The sequence below is a fragment of the Lepisosteus oculatus genome, chromosome 2 (assembly GCF_040954835.1).
Source record: "Lepisosteus oculatus isolate fLepOcu1 chromosome 2, fLepOcu1.hap2, whole genome shotgun sequence".
NCBI classification, from domain to species: domain Eukaryota; kingdom Metazoa; phylum Chordata; class Actinopteri; order Semionotiformes; family Lepisosteidae; genus Lepisosteus; species Lepisosteus oculatus.
This window is the reverse complement of record NC_090697.1, coordinates 8,586,917-8,605,000: the sequence shown is the minus strand read 5'-3', so window position 1 is coordinate 8,605,000 and position 18,084 is coordinate 8,586,917. Positions and strand designations below refer to the sequence as shown.

The 18,084-nt window shown below is 42.3% G+C and overlaps 1 protein-coding gene, 1 long non-coding RNA gene and 2 other non-coding genes across 13 annotated transcripts in view; all 4 read right to left on the bottom strand.

Annotated features, from left to right (window-relative positions):
* Positions 1–5,064, bottom strand: part of syncrip (synaptotagmin binding, cytoplasmic RNA interacting protein) — a 10,287-nt gene extending 5,223 nt beyond the window's left edge. For 4 of the 8 annotated variants that reach the window (XM_069196535.1, XM_069196540.1, XM_069196548.1 and 1 more), the window contains exons 1-7: positions 4,854–5,063; positions 3,472–3,631; positions 2,421–2,539; positions 2,221–2,328; positions 598–711; positions 216–392; positions 1–124 (exon numbers count right to left, since the gene is read on the bottom strand). The exon at positions 1–124 is cut by the window's left edge and continues 12 nt beyond it. In XM_069196535.1, the coding sequence (XP_069052636.1) occupies positions 1–124; positions 216–392; positions 598–711; positions 2,221–2,328; positions 2,421–2,539; positions 3,472–3,619 (790 nt within the window). In that variant the 5' untranslated portion in view covers positions 3,620–3,631; positions 4,854–5,063. Of the gene's footprint in view, positions 125–215; positions 393–597; positions 712–2,220; positions 2,329–2,420; positions 2,540–3,471; positions 3,632–4,853 lie in introns of all 8 variants that reach the window. The other 4 variants (XM_069196554.1, XM_069196557.1, XM_069196533.1 and 1 more) reach the window with 3 other exon arrangements.
* Positions 5,065–9,289: 4,225 nt separating this feature from the next.
* LOC107078083 (uncharacterized) lies at positions 9,290–12,546 on the bottom strand. Of its 3 annotated transcripts, none has more exons than XR_001479080.2 (7): positions 12,444–12,546; positions 11,492–11,633; positions 10,918–10,959; positions 10,631–10,686; positions 10,023–10,060; positions 9,794–9,823; positions 9,290–9,445 (listed from the first exon to the last, which is right to left on the bottom strand). It is a non-coding gene; the product is annotated as an uncharacterized lncRNA (long non-coding RNA). The 3 variants fall into 3 exon arrangements; XR_001479081.2 differs by lacking the exon at positions 12,444–12,546 and adding an exon at positions 12,119–12,428; XR_001479082.2 differs by lacking the exon at positions 12,444–12,546 and adding an exon at positions 11,909–12,086.
* On the bottom strand, positions 9,898–9,970 carry LOC138226790 (small nucleolar RNA SNORD50). The gene has a single exon (XR_011184698.1). It is a non-coding gene; the product is annotated as a small nucleolar RNA SNORD50 (small nucleolar RNA).
* On the bottom strand, positions 10,516–10,589 carry LOC138226801 (small nucleolar RNA SNORD50). Its single transcript, XR_011184709.1, has one exon. It is a non-coding gene; the product is annotated as a small nucleolar RNA SNORD50 (small nucleolar RNA).
* Positions 12,547–18,084: the final 5,538 nt, after the last annotated feature.

The window sequence follows — 18,084 nt, the reverse complement described above, 5'->3', positions numbered from 1 at the left end:
CAAATTCTTCTACAATTTGTTCTTTTGTTTTGCTCTTGGGAATAGAACCCACAAACAGTCTGTTATTGGCTACGGAGATGCACACACCAATGTGTTTCCCAGGTCGAATTTCAGTGTTATTACACTGTGAAGAGATCACACACACAGAAGAGATAAAAATCCCTGCTCTTTCACTTGCCATGCTTTAAAAGCGCAGTGATAGTGCTGATACATACCAATTTTACTGCCTCCTGGGCAGCTTCTTTAGTGCAGAAAGTGACAAAGGCATATCCCCTATTGAGGCCACTAAGGGGGTCCATCATGAGACGAAGGTCCCAAATAGACCCAGCTTTTTCAAACAACGGCACAAGCTCATCTTCAAACAAATCTCTTGGAATTTTGCCAACAAAAATCTGCAAAGAGAGAATAAAATCGCTTTACAGCCAGACTTTTTGACTTTGGATGCTCATCTCAATGAAAATAACCTGAATAGAACATATCATAGGTTTTTAAAGGCAATCACAAAGTGTAATATCTGCATTACATATGCATATAACGTTCAATATGCATAAAGGATGGAGACACAAATAAACCGTTGCTTAAGACATGACACCTTACCTCTGTACCGATAGTGGGTTGTGGCCCCGAGTACACCGTCTCTGGAGGGGGGCCACCATATTTTCTCTGACCTGTAGTCACATCAAGCGTGTAACCAGTTCTTTCCAGCAAAGCCTGCCAAACAAAGTTTAGACATTATTAATGCAATTAAATGAATAAGTTCACCGATAACCATTCACTTCATCCAATAACACCCATATTATGTCGATATTCAAATTTGAAGCTGTCTGTACAGATAGAAGATTCTGAAAAAAATCAGAATAGACACTATTCGAAAAAACTCTGTGTGCATTTACCTGTAAATTGATCGCAAAACAAATCTATCACTGGTTACAGTAAATTAACACATTTCCTCAACTGACCATACCAATTCATATTAGAGCACAAGAACCAGTTCCAACAAAACTTTAAGTGGAAATATTCAGTATACACAGAAGATCCCACTCCAATATAATGTTTCCATATGGATAATTAAATGGAGTTTCAGGTTCTCTTCCTAGCTGCTTAATTAGCCTGGGTTGGAGGAGTCAGGATGTGGGTGGTAGATGCAAGTCAATTTCTTCACTTTGAATGTAAAACCAGCCTGCAGTCAGTTTTTAAAATAAATGTCTGCAACACATCCATAAATATGAAAGTCCACTCAAACAGATTACCTGTTACAGAGTCTTCACCTTGCCATCAAAAGGAACCCAGATAACATTTCTTACCTACACAGGCTAGTAGTCCCTACACTACTCCAAACTGGAAAAAAAAGCACTGAATTACAAAATGTAATTTCAGTTGATTTATTTGATTATATTTAGATATTACCTACATTTTCACCCAAAGCATCATTCCTCTTACTCTACTAAGTTCTCAAATTTCCTATAATGACAGCAATCGGCACTGGATAGTAAAATAGTAATTTTCAAAATGCACTGGACTGACCTACTTTTTAGCCACTATACTCTACTTATATTAAAACATAAGCACTTCCCTATCTGAAATAATTCATCACGAGGTGCGACTACTGAAACTACAGCCCTTTAGAGCAGCATAGTGCTGAGGCACTAGAAGCGCCTGTACTCCAGTCATAAACCTCTGTCACACAGTAAGGAACCAGGCCAGGACTTCGCAGTTCAGACTAATTTGTCCCCAGCATCTGCTGCTGCTGCAGCTGCGTGTTTTCTCACGGCGACTTACTAAAACTTTTAGTTGTTGAAGCAGAGAGCTACACCAGCATGCAAGTCTCAAAGGAACAGAGATTAAAACCACACTGGAAAGTGAAAAGATTTCACAGGCAGACAGCTCCGCAGCCCAAACAGGGATTGCTTTTACCTGCTGGGTGTGGAATTAACGATGCTTGATCGTTCTCATCCATGTTACTTAAGCATTAAATTTACAGGTATTTCTAAGTATCCCGAAACGCCTAGGAGATGGGTAAAAGGGCTAATCACACTGTTCATTCAGTTAAGGGTATACTGAAGTAACCAAGCTTCCTATCTGAATGAAACCCACCAGACGCTGAAGCAATGAGAACCACAAGCACAAAGTCTTGACATATGTGACTGAATTAAAAGTGCGACCACTGTACAATTTTTAACATAAAACTGCTTTTCTCAAGTTTCTTTTATTTGGACTTACTTTTATTTTTGCTTCATCTGGTCCTTTACTGGCTTCTGTCACTTTGGTCCCCTGTTTCTCCCTCTGCCTGTAGGTCTTCATTACACCGCACAGAAAGGCACTTTTGTTCTGCAAGAAAACACATCATAAAAACAATTTAAGTCACAATTTCTTGCTTTTACTCCACTTCAGACCTTCCAACTACACCTCCTTGTACTTACCTGAACATGTGAGAGATCGCTGTCCTTAAACTGAAGTAGAACCTGCAGAGCTCCTTCTTCATTGAACTCTTTCAAAGCTTCAATTGCTCTTTCATCTAGGTCACTGTGAGATACCAGGCCTGGGAAAGAGGGATCCTGTTAGCATTCTAGAGAAAGTCACATCAGAGAAGCTCACAACAGCACCTGTCCAGTCAGATCTTAGCGGTAAACCATCACTGTAACAGAGTTACTCAAGGACAGTATATATGTAGCATCATGTGGACAGTAGCTGCATCACAGTCACAGAGCGGGCATTCGGACATGGAACGTTTTCACAGTAAAACGGGAAGATTTTTAACACGGCTGCAAAGTTATAGACCAGTCAGTTTTAAAAAACGGTGCACACAAAACAGTGAGGTAGAATAATTCCTCATTTTACAAAGAGGATCAACTCAAAAGAGGGAAAAAGAGCAACGAACATGGCAGGGATGTGTCACAGCTTCGAGGAGTCTGAAGAATAAACTGTCTGCAATTTACTTATCTGACAAGAGCATGGCCTGCCTAATCACAACAGATGCTTTGTAAACTAATGTCGGCAATTAGCATATCCAAGATGTGCTTTAAGGCTCCACATCACCTGTCCCTGCCTTGCACAGCTGCTGCTATTGTTCCACCCTGAGCCCATCTGGCAGAATACACCCCTCCAGACACCTCACTGCAATGGTCCTGCTCCAGAACACTGTACTCACACATCGACACTGTGTGATCCTGACCGGCGAGTGCCATTTGAAAACACACGGCACTTCAGCACCGGTCAGCATTCGAAAAAACAAGCACCTCGCGTGTGTGTGCGACACCTTTAGACATTTGGAACTGGAAACAAAAAAAAAATGGTGACATGTACTTGATCACTGCAGTACCCATTTTGTTAGCAGACCAAAAAAGTTGCTCGAGCGGCTCAATGCCCATCCCAAATAGAAATAACTATCATGTCCTCTGCACACCCAACAACTGCAAACAAAGTGAGAAAACGGTTGTGTTTTTTTTCAGAAAGGAATTTAGTGCGCCTTACCCGCTAGGTAAATTTCATCTAGTTTTTCAGCAACTTTCTGTGGTAGACCAGCTTCTAATAAAGTCTGGAAGTGTTCAGAATGGGTAACTGCAGCGGTGGTGTCCATTGGTTCTTCTGTACCGTTTCCATTAATATGTTCTGTTGCCATGTCTCCAGAAATCTGTGCAAATGCAATGAGCCAAATAAATCCAAAGCCGAAGGCAACAGAATATCAGAAAGCAAGGGGCATACATCATCATCTTGTCACATTGCACAAGCATGCACATGGAAGACACCGAGGGCTCTCGGCAGCACCCTTACGAGCAGGTCACATGCGTGTAGCTGGGCTACTGCGATCAGACACCGGTTCTCAAAACATTTTATACGCTTTTTACACCTGAGCGCCCCCCCCAGCGCATGCCCTCTCGCTAAACGGACGCCAGGTGCGCCTCGGAACAAAATAGCAAGTGCAAAATCCAACGATCCGAGTTGGGGGTTCTCGCTGGATCGCCGTCAAGGTTGCGTTTTTTTTTATCGCAAATAAGGTTTCACAAAGCCTTCCCGCCTTTCGGCGTGGAGCCGAGAGGCAGGAGCCGAACAAAGCCCCTCCACGCCCGTGCGGGCTGCTGGGCTCCGGCTGCAGAGCACACGTGTTTTAGGCCAGCGGCGGCTCCCCGGCTCACCACCGCCGAGCACGGCTTCAACCACGGCCATCGTACGGTGATGGCGCGGCTGCAAAACGGGATCGCCACAGCTAGGTTCAAGCTAGCCGGCAAAGGGTTGATTTCCTCGGGGAAATTAAAACAAAAACAAAATGGGAGCAGGAGTTCGCCATCCACGTCAGAGCACCTTCAAAGTTTCAAGGTGTGGAACCGGAGTAAAAGGGAGTGTTTTAACGGCGAAAGGGGAAAAAATGACACCGCGCCTCACAGAGCACCTTTTTGGGCACCCAACGTGGTGCCGTCCGGTTTAATGTCACGGTAACCGCTGCCGTCCCCGCTTGCAAATCCGTCTGAAAACTCCCCCCCCCCACTCCTTTCAGCTTTTGGGTTTGGGAAATCGCGGGGGCCTTATGAATGAAATGTGCAGATCCCAAGCACTGTGGGCGAAAATAGAAACGCGGCACAAGCACTACTCGTTAACTTACACAACGCCGACACTGCAGGACAAAACGCCATGCTTTCCCACAGTAGCTTGTTAGGAGGGGAAAAAAAAATCGATCGGGTGTGCAAAGGCCTAGCTGGTCAACGTGCCGCCACATAACTGGAGTCCATTTTCAAAAAGCCGGTGTGGAGACACCATCCAGAATCGGAGGCACGTTGTTTGAAAACACTGCTAAAACAAAAGTACCAGCCGCAAAACTTCCAGGCGGCCGCCGCCCCCACGCCGTCGCACATATTTACCTGGCGATGGATCACTCAGCCGTGTGGTAATGTATTCTTTCGGAAGGAAGGGTGTAAAAAAAAGAAGGAGAAAGGCGTGCAGCTCCACAGCGCAGACCCAGCTCTGCTCCCCACTCCACAGGATGGTGTAAAATGGCGGCCGCGCTCACGCTGCGAGTGTGGTCGTATCGATGGGGTTTCTCGCACAGCCGCGCACGGGCTCGGCTTTCTCGCGGAAAGAGCGGCCGGCTCCAGCCTGACAACCACGAGGGGTTGGGGGACGGGGGCGGGGCTTGCGGGGAGGGGGGAGGGGCTACCCGCTCCATCAATGACGGGAGGGGCCTGGGCCGCCGAGGGGCGCGTCCCCGCTGAACTCGGCGTGAACGCGGCGCTCAGAACAAAGAGGGGAGATGCGTTGGAGGCGATTGACGCGGCGGGTGGGTCAGGGGATCCCCTTCAGCGCGTCGCCTAGAAACCGAGGTGCTTTCTATTGTTACTGTTGCTAAGCGCAGCGGAGCCGGGCGAAACCCGGAGGACTTGTGCGCAAACGCGGGAGGAAAAGTGAATAATTTCAGAATAATTCAATCGTATTTCTTTTAACCGTTTTCTTATCCCCCGCTCGTGTGTACTTCAACAGCATTTAAACGTGTAAAACGTTTTCGATCACATGTCGGGGCAGTGTTAATGCGATATCGCCTACGAATTTTAATTTTGTTTTTTCCGTTAAAGGCAAAAGCAGTTCATTCACAAAAAACAAATTCAACACAAGCACGTTTTGGGGTTTCCGGACGGGCGGCTGTGGTGATACGTTTTCCACGACGGCACGGAAAAGCATTAATGAACTGATAATTCACGGGAATTATCAAGACATCTAACAATCTGACTGAGGTCTAAGGTTAAGTGTAAAAGGCATCAATATTTGTAGCTCCCAAATCATTGTAGCATACAGTCACACATGTACAGTATACACTCCTGCAGGTGAGGACAATATTGTTCATCTTTCATCACTCTGACGCAATATAACAGACTTTCATCATCTCAAGGCACTATACAATAAAACAAAAGCAACTAGTATACATTTAAACAGTAAGTTCAACAATTCCAAGTTTGAGTAAAAAAGGAGGATTTGAAAGTGCCCATTCTTAGATAAGAATTCCATCACCCCAATTTGTAATAATAATTGCTTAGACTTATATTGTGCTTTTCTGGACACTCCACTCAAAGCGCTTTACAGGTAATGGGGATCCCCTCCACCCCCACCAGTGTGCAGCCCCACCTGGATGATGCGACAGCAGCCATAGTGCACCAGTACACTCACAACACACCAGCTCTCAGTAAGGAGAACAGAGTGATGAAGCCAGTTCAGAGATAGGGATTATTAGGAGGCCATGATTGGTAAAGGCCAATGGGAAACTTGGTCGGAATGCCGGGGTTACACCCATTTGAAAAAGGCCCTGGGATTTTTAATGACCAGAGAGTCAGGACCTCGGTTTTATGTCTCGACTGAAGGATGGCACCATTTTTTACAGTATAGTGTCCCTGTCACTATACTGGGGCATTAGGACCCACACAGACTGCAGGGTGAGCGCCCCCTGCTGGCCCCACTAACACCTCTTCCAGCAGCAACCTTTGTTTTTCCCAGGTCTCCCATCCAGGTACTGGCATTTAAATTTGTGAATTTGTGCATTCACCCTTTATCCGTACCTTGTGTTCTACTCAAACTGTACTCAAATGCAATCAGTAATATCATCCAGCAACTCACAACTGGCAGCCCCACTGAAGCTCGGCAGGTGTGAGCCTGGTCAGTACCTGGATGGGAGACTCCTGGGAAAAACTGAGGCTGCTGCTGGAAGAGGTGTTAGTGGGGCCAGTAGGGGGCACTCACCTTGTGGTCTGTGTGGGTTTTAATGCCCCAGTATAGTGCTGAGGACACTTTGCTGTAAAAAAGCACCGTCCCTTGGATGACATAAAACTGACTCTCTGTAGTATTTAAAAATCCCGGGGTGTTTCTTGAAAAGAGTATGGACACATTTCCCATTAGCCTTCATGGCCTCCTAATAATTCCTATCTACGAATTGGCTTCATCACACTGTTCTTCTCTCCACAGATAGCTGGTGCGCGGTGAGCATGTTGGTGTATCATCCAGGTGGGGCTGGATATTGGTGGTGGTGGACAGGAGTCACCATTACTTATAAAGTGCTTTGAGGGGAGAGTTCAGAAAATTGCTATATAAGTGCAAGAAATTAATTATCATTAAACTTCCAAATACATTTTTTTGGAATGCCTAGAGAATATTTATAAGGAACTTTGCCAAAATACCTATGAAAATCTAAATACACCATATCATATACCCTGTGTTCATTCATTGCAGTTGTTTGTTCTAAGAGCTCTAAAAAGGTGGATAGGAAAGACCTACCTTTTCTAAATCCATGCTATTTCCTAAGTTTTTATATCTAAATAAGCAGTACCTCAATTTATTTCTTACAGTGGTTTCCATTACCTTGGATGTAATAGAAGACTATAATTATGGGTCTATTTTATGGACCTGAATGAGAGTTGTAACTACTTGACTCCGTTTTCTCACGCAGTTTATGGACAGGTACAACATCAGCAATTCTCCAGTGTCTGGGTACCATCACGGTCTTAAGTGAACTGGAGTAACAGAACAGAAAGCGGCCTTTCTCCCGGTGTACAAAACCTCATATGTCAGAAACTGAAAAAGGGTCAAGTGGCAACAGGCATAGGGGTAACCAATTCACCGACTCGGGTATCGGACAACTCCAACTTGTACAGGAGAGCAGCGGTATTTATTAAGCCTGAAATCCACAGTAATAATAGTTTTGCCTATCCCTGAAGAGATAACTGCTTTCCCATTATCAGTATTTGTGTAGTACCCTGTAATTAAAGAAGGCTGCAAATAATCAAGATGGCAGCTCCACAATACATTTGCATTTTACCTGCAATCTGTGGTGCTGCAGAGTAATTAATCTCACATTAACTGAAGTGAAACCCACATCCCCAAAGATTTTTCCCACAAGGTGCAAGAGAATCATCAAGAAATGCTGCAGGTTTTGAGCATCATAATTGGCTGCCCTCCGCTTGAAATGGGGGTACCTTCTGCCTCTTCTCCCCAAATTAAACTGGGTTTCCTCCAGGTGCTCCAACTTCCACCCACTCTCCAGACGTTCCTGCTGGGGTCACTGCAGTCCCTTTAGTTATCACAGGGTGTATGTGTCCACCACTGCGCAGATCATATCACATCCACAGTTCAGGTTCCACTCTTGAATTTTGGACCACCCATGTATAATACTGTACTCTATTTCTTTTTCCAGCTGCAGAACATATTCTATTTTGCTAAAAATAGAAAGACTTAAAATGAAGTAGCAGTTATAACCTCCCCCCCCCCCCCCCCCCCCAAACTCCATCCACCCACTTTCTACTAGTTTTGTCCACTAAAGGGTTATCTTCCTGCTGCCACTGTTGTTGATGTTTCCTTAATGTCTTTGTATCGCAGTATGCATGTGAACAAGCATTTCATTCATCCCACCACCACCAACTCTTCTGGTATGATGCAGACTCTACCATACTTTACAGGAAAGGTAGCACCGATCGCATCGGCAAACCCCTCATTCTCACTGCAAGCACCCAAACATTAGCAATCAATCTGCAGGAGACCTTGCAGAGCCCTCCGAGTACTTGGACTAAACACTCCTACCTGCAGAATCCCCATCACAGCAGTGAAGTGGTGGCAATCAGGTCCTAGAACTCAAGTTTAACTTAATCGCATTAACAAATCTACAGTCATCTCTCCTCTACCTGGCATCATAGGATGTTGCTTCCAGAGTGGATAATTTCCAAGAAAACTCAGTGTATGGTTTTGTAGACAGCCAGGGAAAACTCTGGGTTTTCAAGTCTTGGATACTTTGGGCTTTATCTTGTCAAATGAATATATACTCCGATCTCTCCTGAGTATATAGACCAGAGAATGGAAATCTTAGTTGTTCCAAGGAAATTTTTCAATAAAGTACAGCTAAAAAAAACTCCACATCCAAAATGCAATTCTCAGCATGCAACTAGCCTTTACTGATCTACCCCTGACAATAGCTTCAGTAGCAAGCTCACACTCTCCAGTTCACTTAAGGGACTCTTAATTTTCCTAGAAGGGTCTTCATTAAAAATGAATAATTTAAAGCTTTAGCTTCAGGCAAGGTACTCTCAGCTGCACTGGTGGGATCAACAAAAGCAGCCCTTCAAAATCCAGAAGGCAAACATTTCCATTTCTGTAGATTCATAATATCAGCACTATTGTGTAGTAGCCAGGGCTTTGACATTCATTATGGCCAGGTGCCATCTGGGGGAACATAATCCAGGCCCCCCCTCAACCCTCAGATCTATCTGGAGCAAAGATGTGTAAAACACAAAAACCCTGTAAATAAGAAAAGGTGGACCAGAATCAATTAAGTCAAGTTAGATGTTTATTGCCTGTAGTTGCCTTAACATTTCAAAGCCATGAAGTGGCTATAAACCATCGCATCTCGCCAATTAGCATCATCGCCTTGTTTCCCTCGGATATCCAGAGATCTTCAAATGTGGACATTCAATCGTTGCAGATCCTATTAAAATAAAGAAGTCTGCCTTTAACACATTCAATCACCAAATGGGCCAATCAACTTAAGAGGCTAGGGTAAGAATAGGCAACTCTAGTCCTCTGGAACTGGGTTCCTGTAGGTCTTACAGGTGTTTCTTACTTCAAAAGAAATTAAGATCTAAAAGCGTCAGGTGCTATGGCTAGTATGAATTAAAATTAGGTTGAAGGAGGTCATCAAACAAGCTGCCAGTTTATGTGCCAGAGGAGCAGAGGGGAGTCCTTTAAGTCATTCTTATATACTGCACACCAGCAGTCTAACACTACTGAGGTTTATCTCGATTTGCAACAGTACATGTTAAGCAAGTTCCCATACCTTTGACACCAGATACAATATGCCAGCAACCTGCAAAAGAAAAAGCCACATTGAAAAGCCACATCGATCAAGCAAAAAGTAATCCAAGCAGCACCTGTGGTCAAATTTCAGCAGTCAGATCCGAAAAGAATTATCAATCAGTTCTAGGTCAGGTTCGGGATAGATTCATCATTAATGAGACCACAAATAAACCAAAGCACAAGATTAAAATAAAAAAAAATGTACATACCCATTATGCAGAATCCTACTGTTTTCCCCAACAGTTTACTGTGGGTAAAAAAAAAAAAACATGTAGCTGAAATATGTAAGGGATACATTGCTACAGTTAGGTTAATAAAACTGTTTTTAAAAAAAGAGTACAAAAAGAGGGGAGTTCAGACAATGGCTTTATACTAGTTATATGAACTGACAGAACACCAGCATTTTGCCACCGTTTGTTCCCACTACCTTTCCATGCTTTATTAAAAGGTCAGACCACAAAGCTACAATCAAATAAAGAGGTCTCCAAAAGTGAACTACCCTAAAATTGTGGTAAAAATGTTCTGACCCACAGGGTGAAAATGATTTATCCCGCTGTGCAAATCTCAAATCTTTCCAAGCAAGGTCTTAAATTCCTAACATCATACATGATTACACTGTCAAGAATGGGAAAGCAAAAGACCAAAAAAATAGTCATACACAATTTCCCCCGTACTTCAAATGGCAAAAAAAAAAGTGGTTGCGATTCAGAAGTCAGATCCATATAAGACTGTCAATCAGATATGAAGTCAGGTTCGGGATAGAGTCATCATTAAAGCAACCGTTGAACGCAACAAGATCTAGAAACCCGGTCAATACCTCCTGTAATTCTTCACGGTTCACTCACTGCACTGGACAGGAATCAAAGCTGTGCACTGCAAAAAAAAAAAAGCTAATTTTAAAGCCCATCTTATCAACTGCTCATTGTACCTGTACTTATGATCCTTTATCAGCTCAGTCAAATGAGAGCCTTCTCATACAGCAACCTGAGCGAAGTACCTCACTCCAGGGTACAACAGCAGTATCCCACATAAAATTTCAACCCAGCGACTCACAGCTCAGCCCCCCCACCCCCATTAGTCTGTTCAACCCTCACCAAATCTTACCTTCAAACAGCATTTCAGCGCCTCATGTCCAGTCCATTTTTACTGCAAAGAGACAAAAAACGTTACTCCCATTTCCAAGATCACTTACTCACTACGCATAGAAACTAAATTCCACATGAAATTCACCAAATCTTCAGTCTATTCAGCAGCAGGCCCATGTAAAAGTCTGGACAGAGACTAGGTGCAGACCTTTGGTAATTCTTTTTAAATCCTCTCCAGTCCCTTAGAGATTTCAGATTTTCACTTTCCCCTTCATTTGGACACTCTTGCTTAATCTGTGCCGAACCACCGCAGCTCTTTCGCTCTCCTGTGCTTCATAACATCTTACACTCTGCCCGGCACCCGAAGAGAGAGGTTCCAACAGCTGAACACGTCTTTCCGTCGATACCGGAAATGTGGTTTTAAGGTTTAAAAACAGATCACCCCTGCAGTTACACTGCACTTGTACACGGGAACTGCGGTCTGAGCCAAGAACACACCACCCAAGACTTGATCCGGCACGACTAGCTTATAATCTTTTGTGCACACGTGCAAAATGAAAGTTTCAAGCATAGCGGCGTGCCAATATACATACCAGCAATGCGCGTTACAGCCACATCACGTTGCGCCGTCTCAACTGTTCCCAGATGCCGACAGCTGCTGTGGCGTTCCCTCCCCGGACACGTTTCCGAAAACCCCGCCTCTTGCCATGATACCAAACCCTTCCTTCAAAGTGACTAAACGGGAGAAGAAAGGAAGAGAAACTAGACTGCACCGCAGTAAACAAAACACAGGGGGGAGGGGCAGGCACGTTTGTCGCATGGCAAGCCTGCGCAGGCGTGAGCCCAGAGCATGCCGGGAGTTGTAGTTCTGCCAACACCGGCAGGAAGGCGCGCGAGCAATACTGCGGGTAACTGATTTTTTTTTAAACCCCTCACCGAACACGTGTCCACAAAACAGGTCTACCGATGTGTGCTCTATGCTAGAATTAAACAAAAATATTAAGATTTACTCCTAAATGCTGTGCATCAGTTGTTGGAGTAGTGCAGGCGTTATCTGCTGCTGCAAAAAAAAAAAATCGTAGTCTCGAAATGTCGAGATTTTATTCCTCTAAAAAGGAAGCGTATTAAATAAGCTATCTAGGCCATAACTAAAATACTACAACTGCTAACCAACTACGACAAACATAACAAATCATTCTACATTATATAAATGTCCACACCTGAAGAAGTCTCCACGGCCGAAAACGTTGCGTTTACTTTCCTCTCTTTTCAGCATGGAACAAACCTATTGCTTGTTCCTTTGCAATATAGGAATGTACAAAGACGTGCTAAGTGACTGAAATAATGACTCTCGAAGAACTTTCAAGTCTCCACGAATGAAAAAAAAAACATGCAATCACAAATCGTCTTTACACGTGGGCGGGCTACACTTAACCCTTCACAGGTTGTATGCATTTGTCAGGGACAATATAAAAATACTGCTAGTAAGTACAGTACTAATCAATGCGTCCGCATGTTAGGAGCCACAGACATCCACACACTCACCTCCCACTCCGACCCAGCACTGAGGAAGGACAACTCTCGTCACGACCCTCTTATAGCCCACAGGACCGCTGCCTGGGGTTTCACACTCGCAGATTCGAGGAGCGTTCAGCTTCATCAGCACATTCGGCAGAAATGTACATTAGAATAAAATAAACACCCCGTAACACGTCTACGTCATCACACCCTATGTGAAATCTTTTAAACTATACGTAGATACTGTATGTCGTATATAATGAAATTCGTGGTGGGGGGAACTCGAGGGAAAGGCAGCGGTTTACAGTTAAACTCGACTGACATTTGGTTTTGTTAGAAATTAACCCTTTAACCAGTTCAGAGGCTTTTTTTAGGAGTTTAGAGTACATGACCCTGCAAGCCAACGATACAACAGTTACATGATTTATGAAACTTGTGTGTTGTCATGTTTTAGTTTTAATGAAAATTGACATCGGGTTTCCGATGTTTTGAATTATTAAGATTAATTAATGCTGTGTGTAATTATCGGCTGCTTATTTAGTGGGGTTTTATTAATCTTACATGGAAAATTTGTCACCGTTTCCCTCAACGAGATAGTTTAAATCTTTGTAAATAGGATTCCTTTTATTTCCTTTGCACTCTAGGGTCTTTAATACCATGTGCTCTCCGGGTGCCATTTAATAAAACCCGATATGTAAAAACTGAAAACGGTGTCCGTGTCGATGAGGGTAACTTTTGGCCAGGCCGGCTGGACGTTTTTCATTTAGACATGGCTAGACCTGGACAGCGACGGCTAGGGAGAAAACAACACGGAAAGCTCAGTTTCTCTGAGACTTACTAACAGCAATCTTCCTCCTGCGTGAGATCTTGGTAACTGTGGTGAGATTACAGACACGTACACATACACAGTGTAGCAAACAGGATAACAATTTTGCCAGTTTAGACCCAGCGAAGAAAGTGTTTTTTTTTTAATTGGAAAAATGTTTTACTGTTCTTTGTATTTGGGGTGAAATAAGCATACCGCTAATAATAACAACAAATCAATTACGTTACATTGTATGTACATTGTATGCATACTTTAGTGGGCGTTGGAACTCAAGTTGAATAAATGCGACCAGAGTAACTGCATCACAATGAAGAATAGCACCATATACTAAAATTGTTCTGTAACCTATTGTGTGTTCAGGAGTGCATTTTGAGGATTAAAACATTTAAGATGTTGGATTACAGTTACCAGTTTTATTTTCTTCTCAGTCGGCAAACATCTAATATAAAAAAGTTTTTAGCCAAGATCTCTTTTAACTCTCAGTCTCTGCCTACTCTCCAACTGTCTGTTGCACAAAATCTAATCTGTGTTTTATTTGTGAAATTCATACACTTGTACTCTTCAAACACCAACCAAAGACCACAAACATCCCCATTTCCCAACACATTAATTATCATTAAATGTGTTTTACATTTTATTTCATTATCGGTACGTCTTTTGCGTTTCATGCATCTTGGGCGTGATGAAATAATCGACCTCTCCCCCTTTTGGCAACAGACGGAAATATTTCATGTTTAGTGCAAAGCCCCACCCTGTGGAAACTCAGCATGACGTCACACATGTCCACTCCACCGCTGGTGCTGTTGTTTTCATAGGTAACAGTGGGTCATGCTACCCTGGAGGTGTCTCTTTTCTTTACTGGGTGATCTAACACAGAAGTCTTGGGGAGGAGGTGCTGTGGAGGACATGAACACAAGTCTGCCATCACTTCATGACAGCAGTCTCATCTCTCTGCGTCACCGGTGTAGTCGCAGAATTCTGTCATCAACGGTCCAGCATTTCCTATTTAAAAACAGAACCTCTCTGAGAACGTATTCATTCTGGAGCAGGACTACCGATGTTTCAACTCCTAATCGGGAGGAGTTGAAAGTATAACTCACAATCCAGCACAAGCCCGACTGGTGAGGCAAGGGCAAACATATTTAATGCCCCTGGGTTCGGCTTGTTTTGTAGAAACTGTTATGCGGTTAAAGTGTTCGGTGGATGGAATTATTTTTTTTTTCATTAATGGAGAGAGAACTTTGAATTTGGATCAGTATATTTTGATTTTACATGTATCCAAAACATGCTGTACCAAGTTGCCCAAGAAGGTCTGCATTTTCTCTTGTGATGTATTCAAAGAGCTCCCCGAATTTCATGTTGGATTGAATCACTTGCAATACTTTATTGTCAATGTGTCTCCCACGATATTGATTTTCCATTACTTTGGATTTACTGTAATATGGGATAATTGTTAAGAATAAAAAAAATAGTTCAATACATTACATTTAAAACTACAGAAGCTTATTAACGCCAGGGAGAAAAAATAGATTTTTTTGCGTTTAAACGAGATACTATTGCGTTTAAATGAGAAACTTTTTGTGTTTACACAAGATAAAATTGCGTCGAAAGCGATAATTAATGAGCAATCATGCCTACTATATTGTAACGCATACGGCCTCCATTGCTTGTGAGAGCCGGCTTACCAGAGCGGTGACGTCACCGCCCTTCCCTGAGAAGGGACCGCAGCCGCTGGGCCGACGGGAAGGTTCCCTTTGGCTCAAGAGGCTGGGTCCCCGTGGAGTGACGCCAGAGGCCCGGGTTCAAATCCCCAATGGCAGGGGGGCCGACGTGAACCCTGAAGTATTACAATATAAATAACTTGTGATATGTATGTAATAATATTGTCCCGTACAAATAAGCATTGAGTTTAGCATCAGATGAATGCCATCACATTCTATTCTGTTTACAAAAAAAATGAATCTGGAGCTGGAGCACATGTACCGTCATTTGTTTACAAGAAATAGAACACTGTTTCAGTGAGCAGTCCCCTGTTAAGCGGGTGTCGTTTTCTCCGTTTCTATGAAAAGCAGAAATGACATGGATTTCCAAACATGTTATTCTACGTGAAACTGCAGAAACATGTACTGTACATAGGTTTTTACCCACTCTTTAAACATACATTTATGATGACATGACATTAAGATTTACACCTACTGTTGGCTTACTGTTATTGTTATTGTTGGTAACACTAAACAGTAAGCCAACAATGTACAAACTGTATAATGGGTTGTGTAGCGTTTTTCTTTTTGTTTGGCATTCCCCCGTCTCTTTACAGTCATGTCTGTGCATACGGACACAGAAATAAAGTTCCTTCTCCCTTCAAGTGACACATTTTCTGCATTTGATTTGTTATTCCAAATTGACTGTAAATGTATCTGACATATACATAGTCTAAAAGATTTTTGACGGTTTTTGAGCTTAGAGCTTCAACATCTGACCACCAATAACAGTATTGTTAACAAATTCTTGCGTTTTAATGCAATCTCATACAAACGCCACAGGGCTCTCGTTTAAACACAACCCTTATCTCGTAGAAACACAAAAATATTTTCCCCCATGGCGCTAATAAGCTTCCGTAAAGTACATCATTATCTACATGAAAGTAATTGAAAGTGAACTAGAGGATCTAGCAATGTCTGTTTTGTTGCAAATAAAAATGTGATTAACCAGCGTGAGTCACTGACAGTTCTCAGTAAGGAGGGAATTGATACAGAACAAAAGTATTCAAAGAAAATGGAGGCAATGGCATCACCGCATTTAAAAAAAATCAAATACAGTAACTGTGAAATGAGATGAAGTCTGCTCAAGTGTATTCACTCGTAAAAGAAATGTCAAAATCTTTGATCAAACTGGTAATACCAGTCAGAGTGAGATACTATGTTTTACAAGCTTGACACGCCAGATTGAAAGTGGACTTTCGGAAAGAGCAGCAGGAAGTGGTGCATGTACTAATAAAAACCATCAATCCTGGTCTTAGGAGTTACTTAGAAGAAAAGATAATGTGTCCCTGCCTGAAATGAGGAGAATGTCAGATCTGACTAACGATAAAGACAAATGCCAGAGAATTGAATCAGGAGTTAATAAATGCATCCCAAGGGCTCAGTGAGAGAGCACCAGTCTTCTTAGTTTAAACTATATAATAGAAATAAAAAACTAGTGTTGCAGTTCCGCTTTAAGTGATGCAGTGAGCAATGAGACAGAGAACAATTTGAAGACAGAAACAGGTGTCCGTTCAAGATAGACTAATTCAACAAAGAGGATTTGGAGGACATATCTAATGATATATAGCCTTAGCTCTGTAAAAGCCAACATTTTTTTAAAAGTCCAACGAATGATAATAAAGAAATCAAGTCTGGTCTACCTGAAGTAAAAGAACTGAAGGTAGAATTAACAATCACTAAAGATGCTGAAAGACCACTAATCAGCATTGTTATCAGTCAAAACCCAACATGGAAAAGGGTCAGCCAAAGAGAGGCGAAAGTAATGTGCATTACCCAGCTATCAATAGAGGAAACTATGCAGTTGTGAGAATTTTGTGAACCCTTTGAAGTTATTTGTATCTCTGCATTAATTGCTCCGATCTGATCTAAATCTAAGTCTTAATATTAGGTAAACACAATCTGATTAAACAATAAAAAAAACAACTATGTGTATTTTTTGTCTTGAGCCAAGAGTGACCAATCACATTAAAGTGTCTCATCCTCACAGAACTGAAGAACAAAATCCATAATGCCATTGAGACCTAAGCTGAGGACAATCAGGATCAGTCAGTATAAGCTAGAGTCTGTGCTCAATACATGTATCACATATGTCATTTAACACTGAAAAATGTTCCTGGTTGGAAAAAGCTCGTGGAGAAAGCTGCACAATGCATTGTCTGGATGATATTGAAACAGGAGTGTTGCGGGATACAAGAGCCCAGGTTTTGGAACAGTGTAGGAGGGAAAAGTCCAAATTCCACAGCTAGAACTATTGGACACCAAAGATGGACTAGACAGCAGTACTGCTAATGGGACGCCAGGTCATTACTAAGGGGGAATCGAATAGCATTCCTAAATACTTAAAGAAGACACCACACAATCAACATAAATCAAATAATTGTACTACTGCTAATTCATCATTTACTAATATTTCAAGAAAACAAATTGCTCCAAAATCAAACATCAAGTTAAAGTTCACGTTTATTTGCCATATACAAGCATACAGTGGAACGAAATATCGTTCCTCCTGGTCCATGGTGCAGATACAGACAGGACACTGACATAGACATTGTAGACAGGATACACATACTGTAGTGCAAATTACAAGGTCAAAACATAATACAACATACACAAGAGACTGGGGGGGATTTAAACTTTACAGAAATCTCCATATCTCCAATGAAGCAATTGACAAGCCTGAAGCCTGACTAGCATAAGCGTCAATTTATAAATTGTGGACAAAAAATATTGCACACTTTTCTTTGATATTGTGTACACTTTGGTAGTGTTTGCTTGCTTTACTAATTCAAACGAATTGAGAAAACCTTAATTCACATATTCAAGTAAAGCCATTCATTTTATGTTGAAATAACTCAGTACCTATGGAACAACCTCAGCAAGTCACGTGGTCACTTCAGTCACATCTTAATTGCCAAAAGGATGCGATTATATTGCACAAACTAAAATAGTTCTATGTAGTAGTTACTGTAGATTGAACAGTAGATGATACTGTATGTGCTACTGAAGTAAAACACTAGATGGTACAATAGTACTTACATTGAATTTCATTCTGAGTAGTTTATACTGTTTTAAATAAACC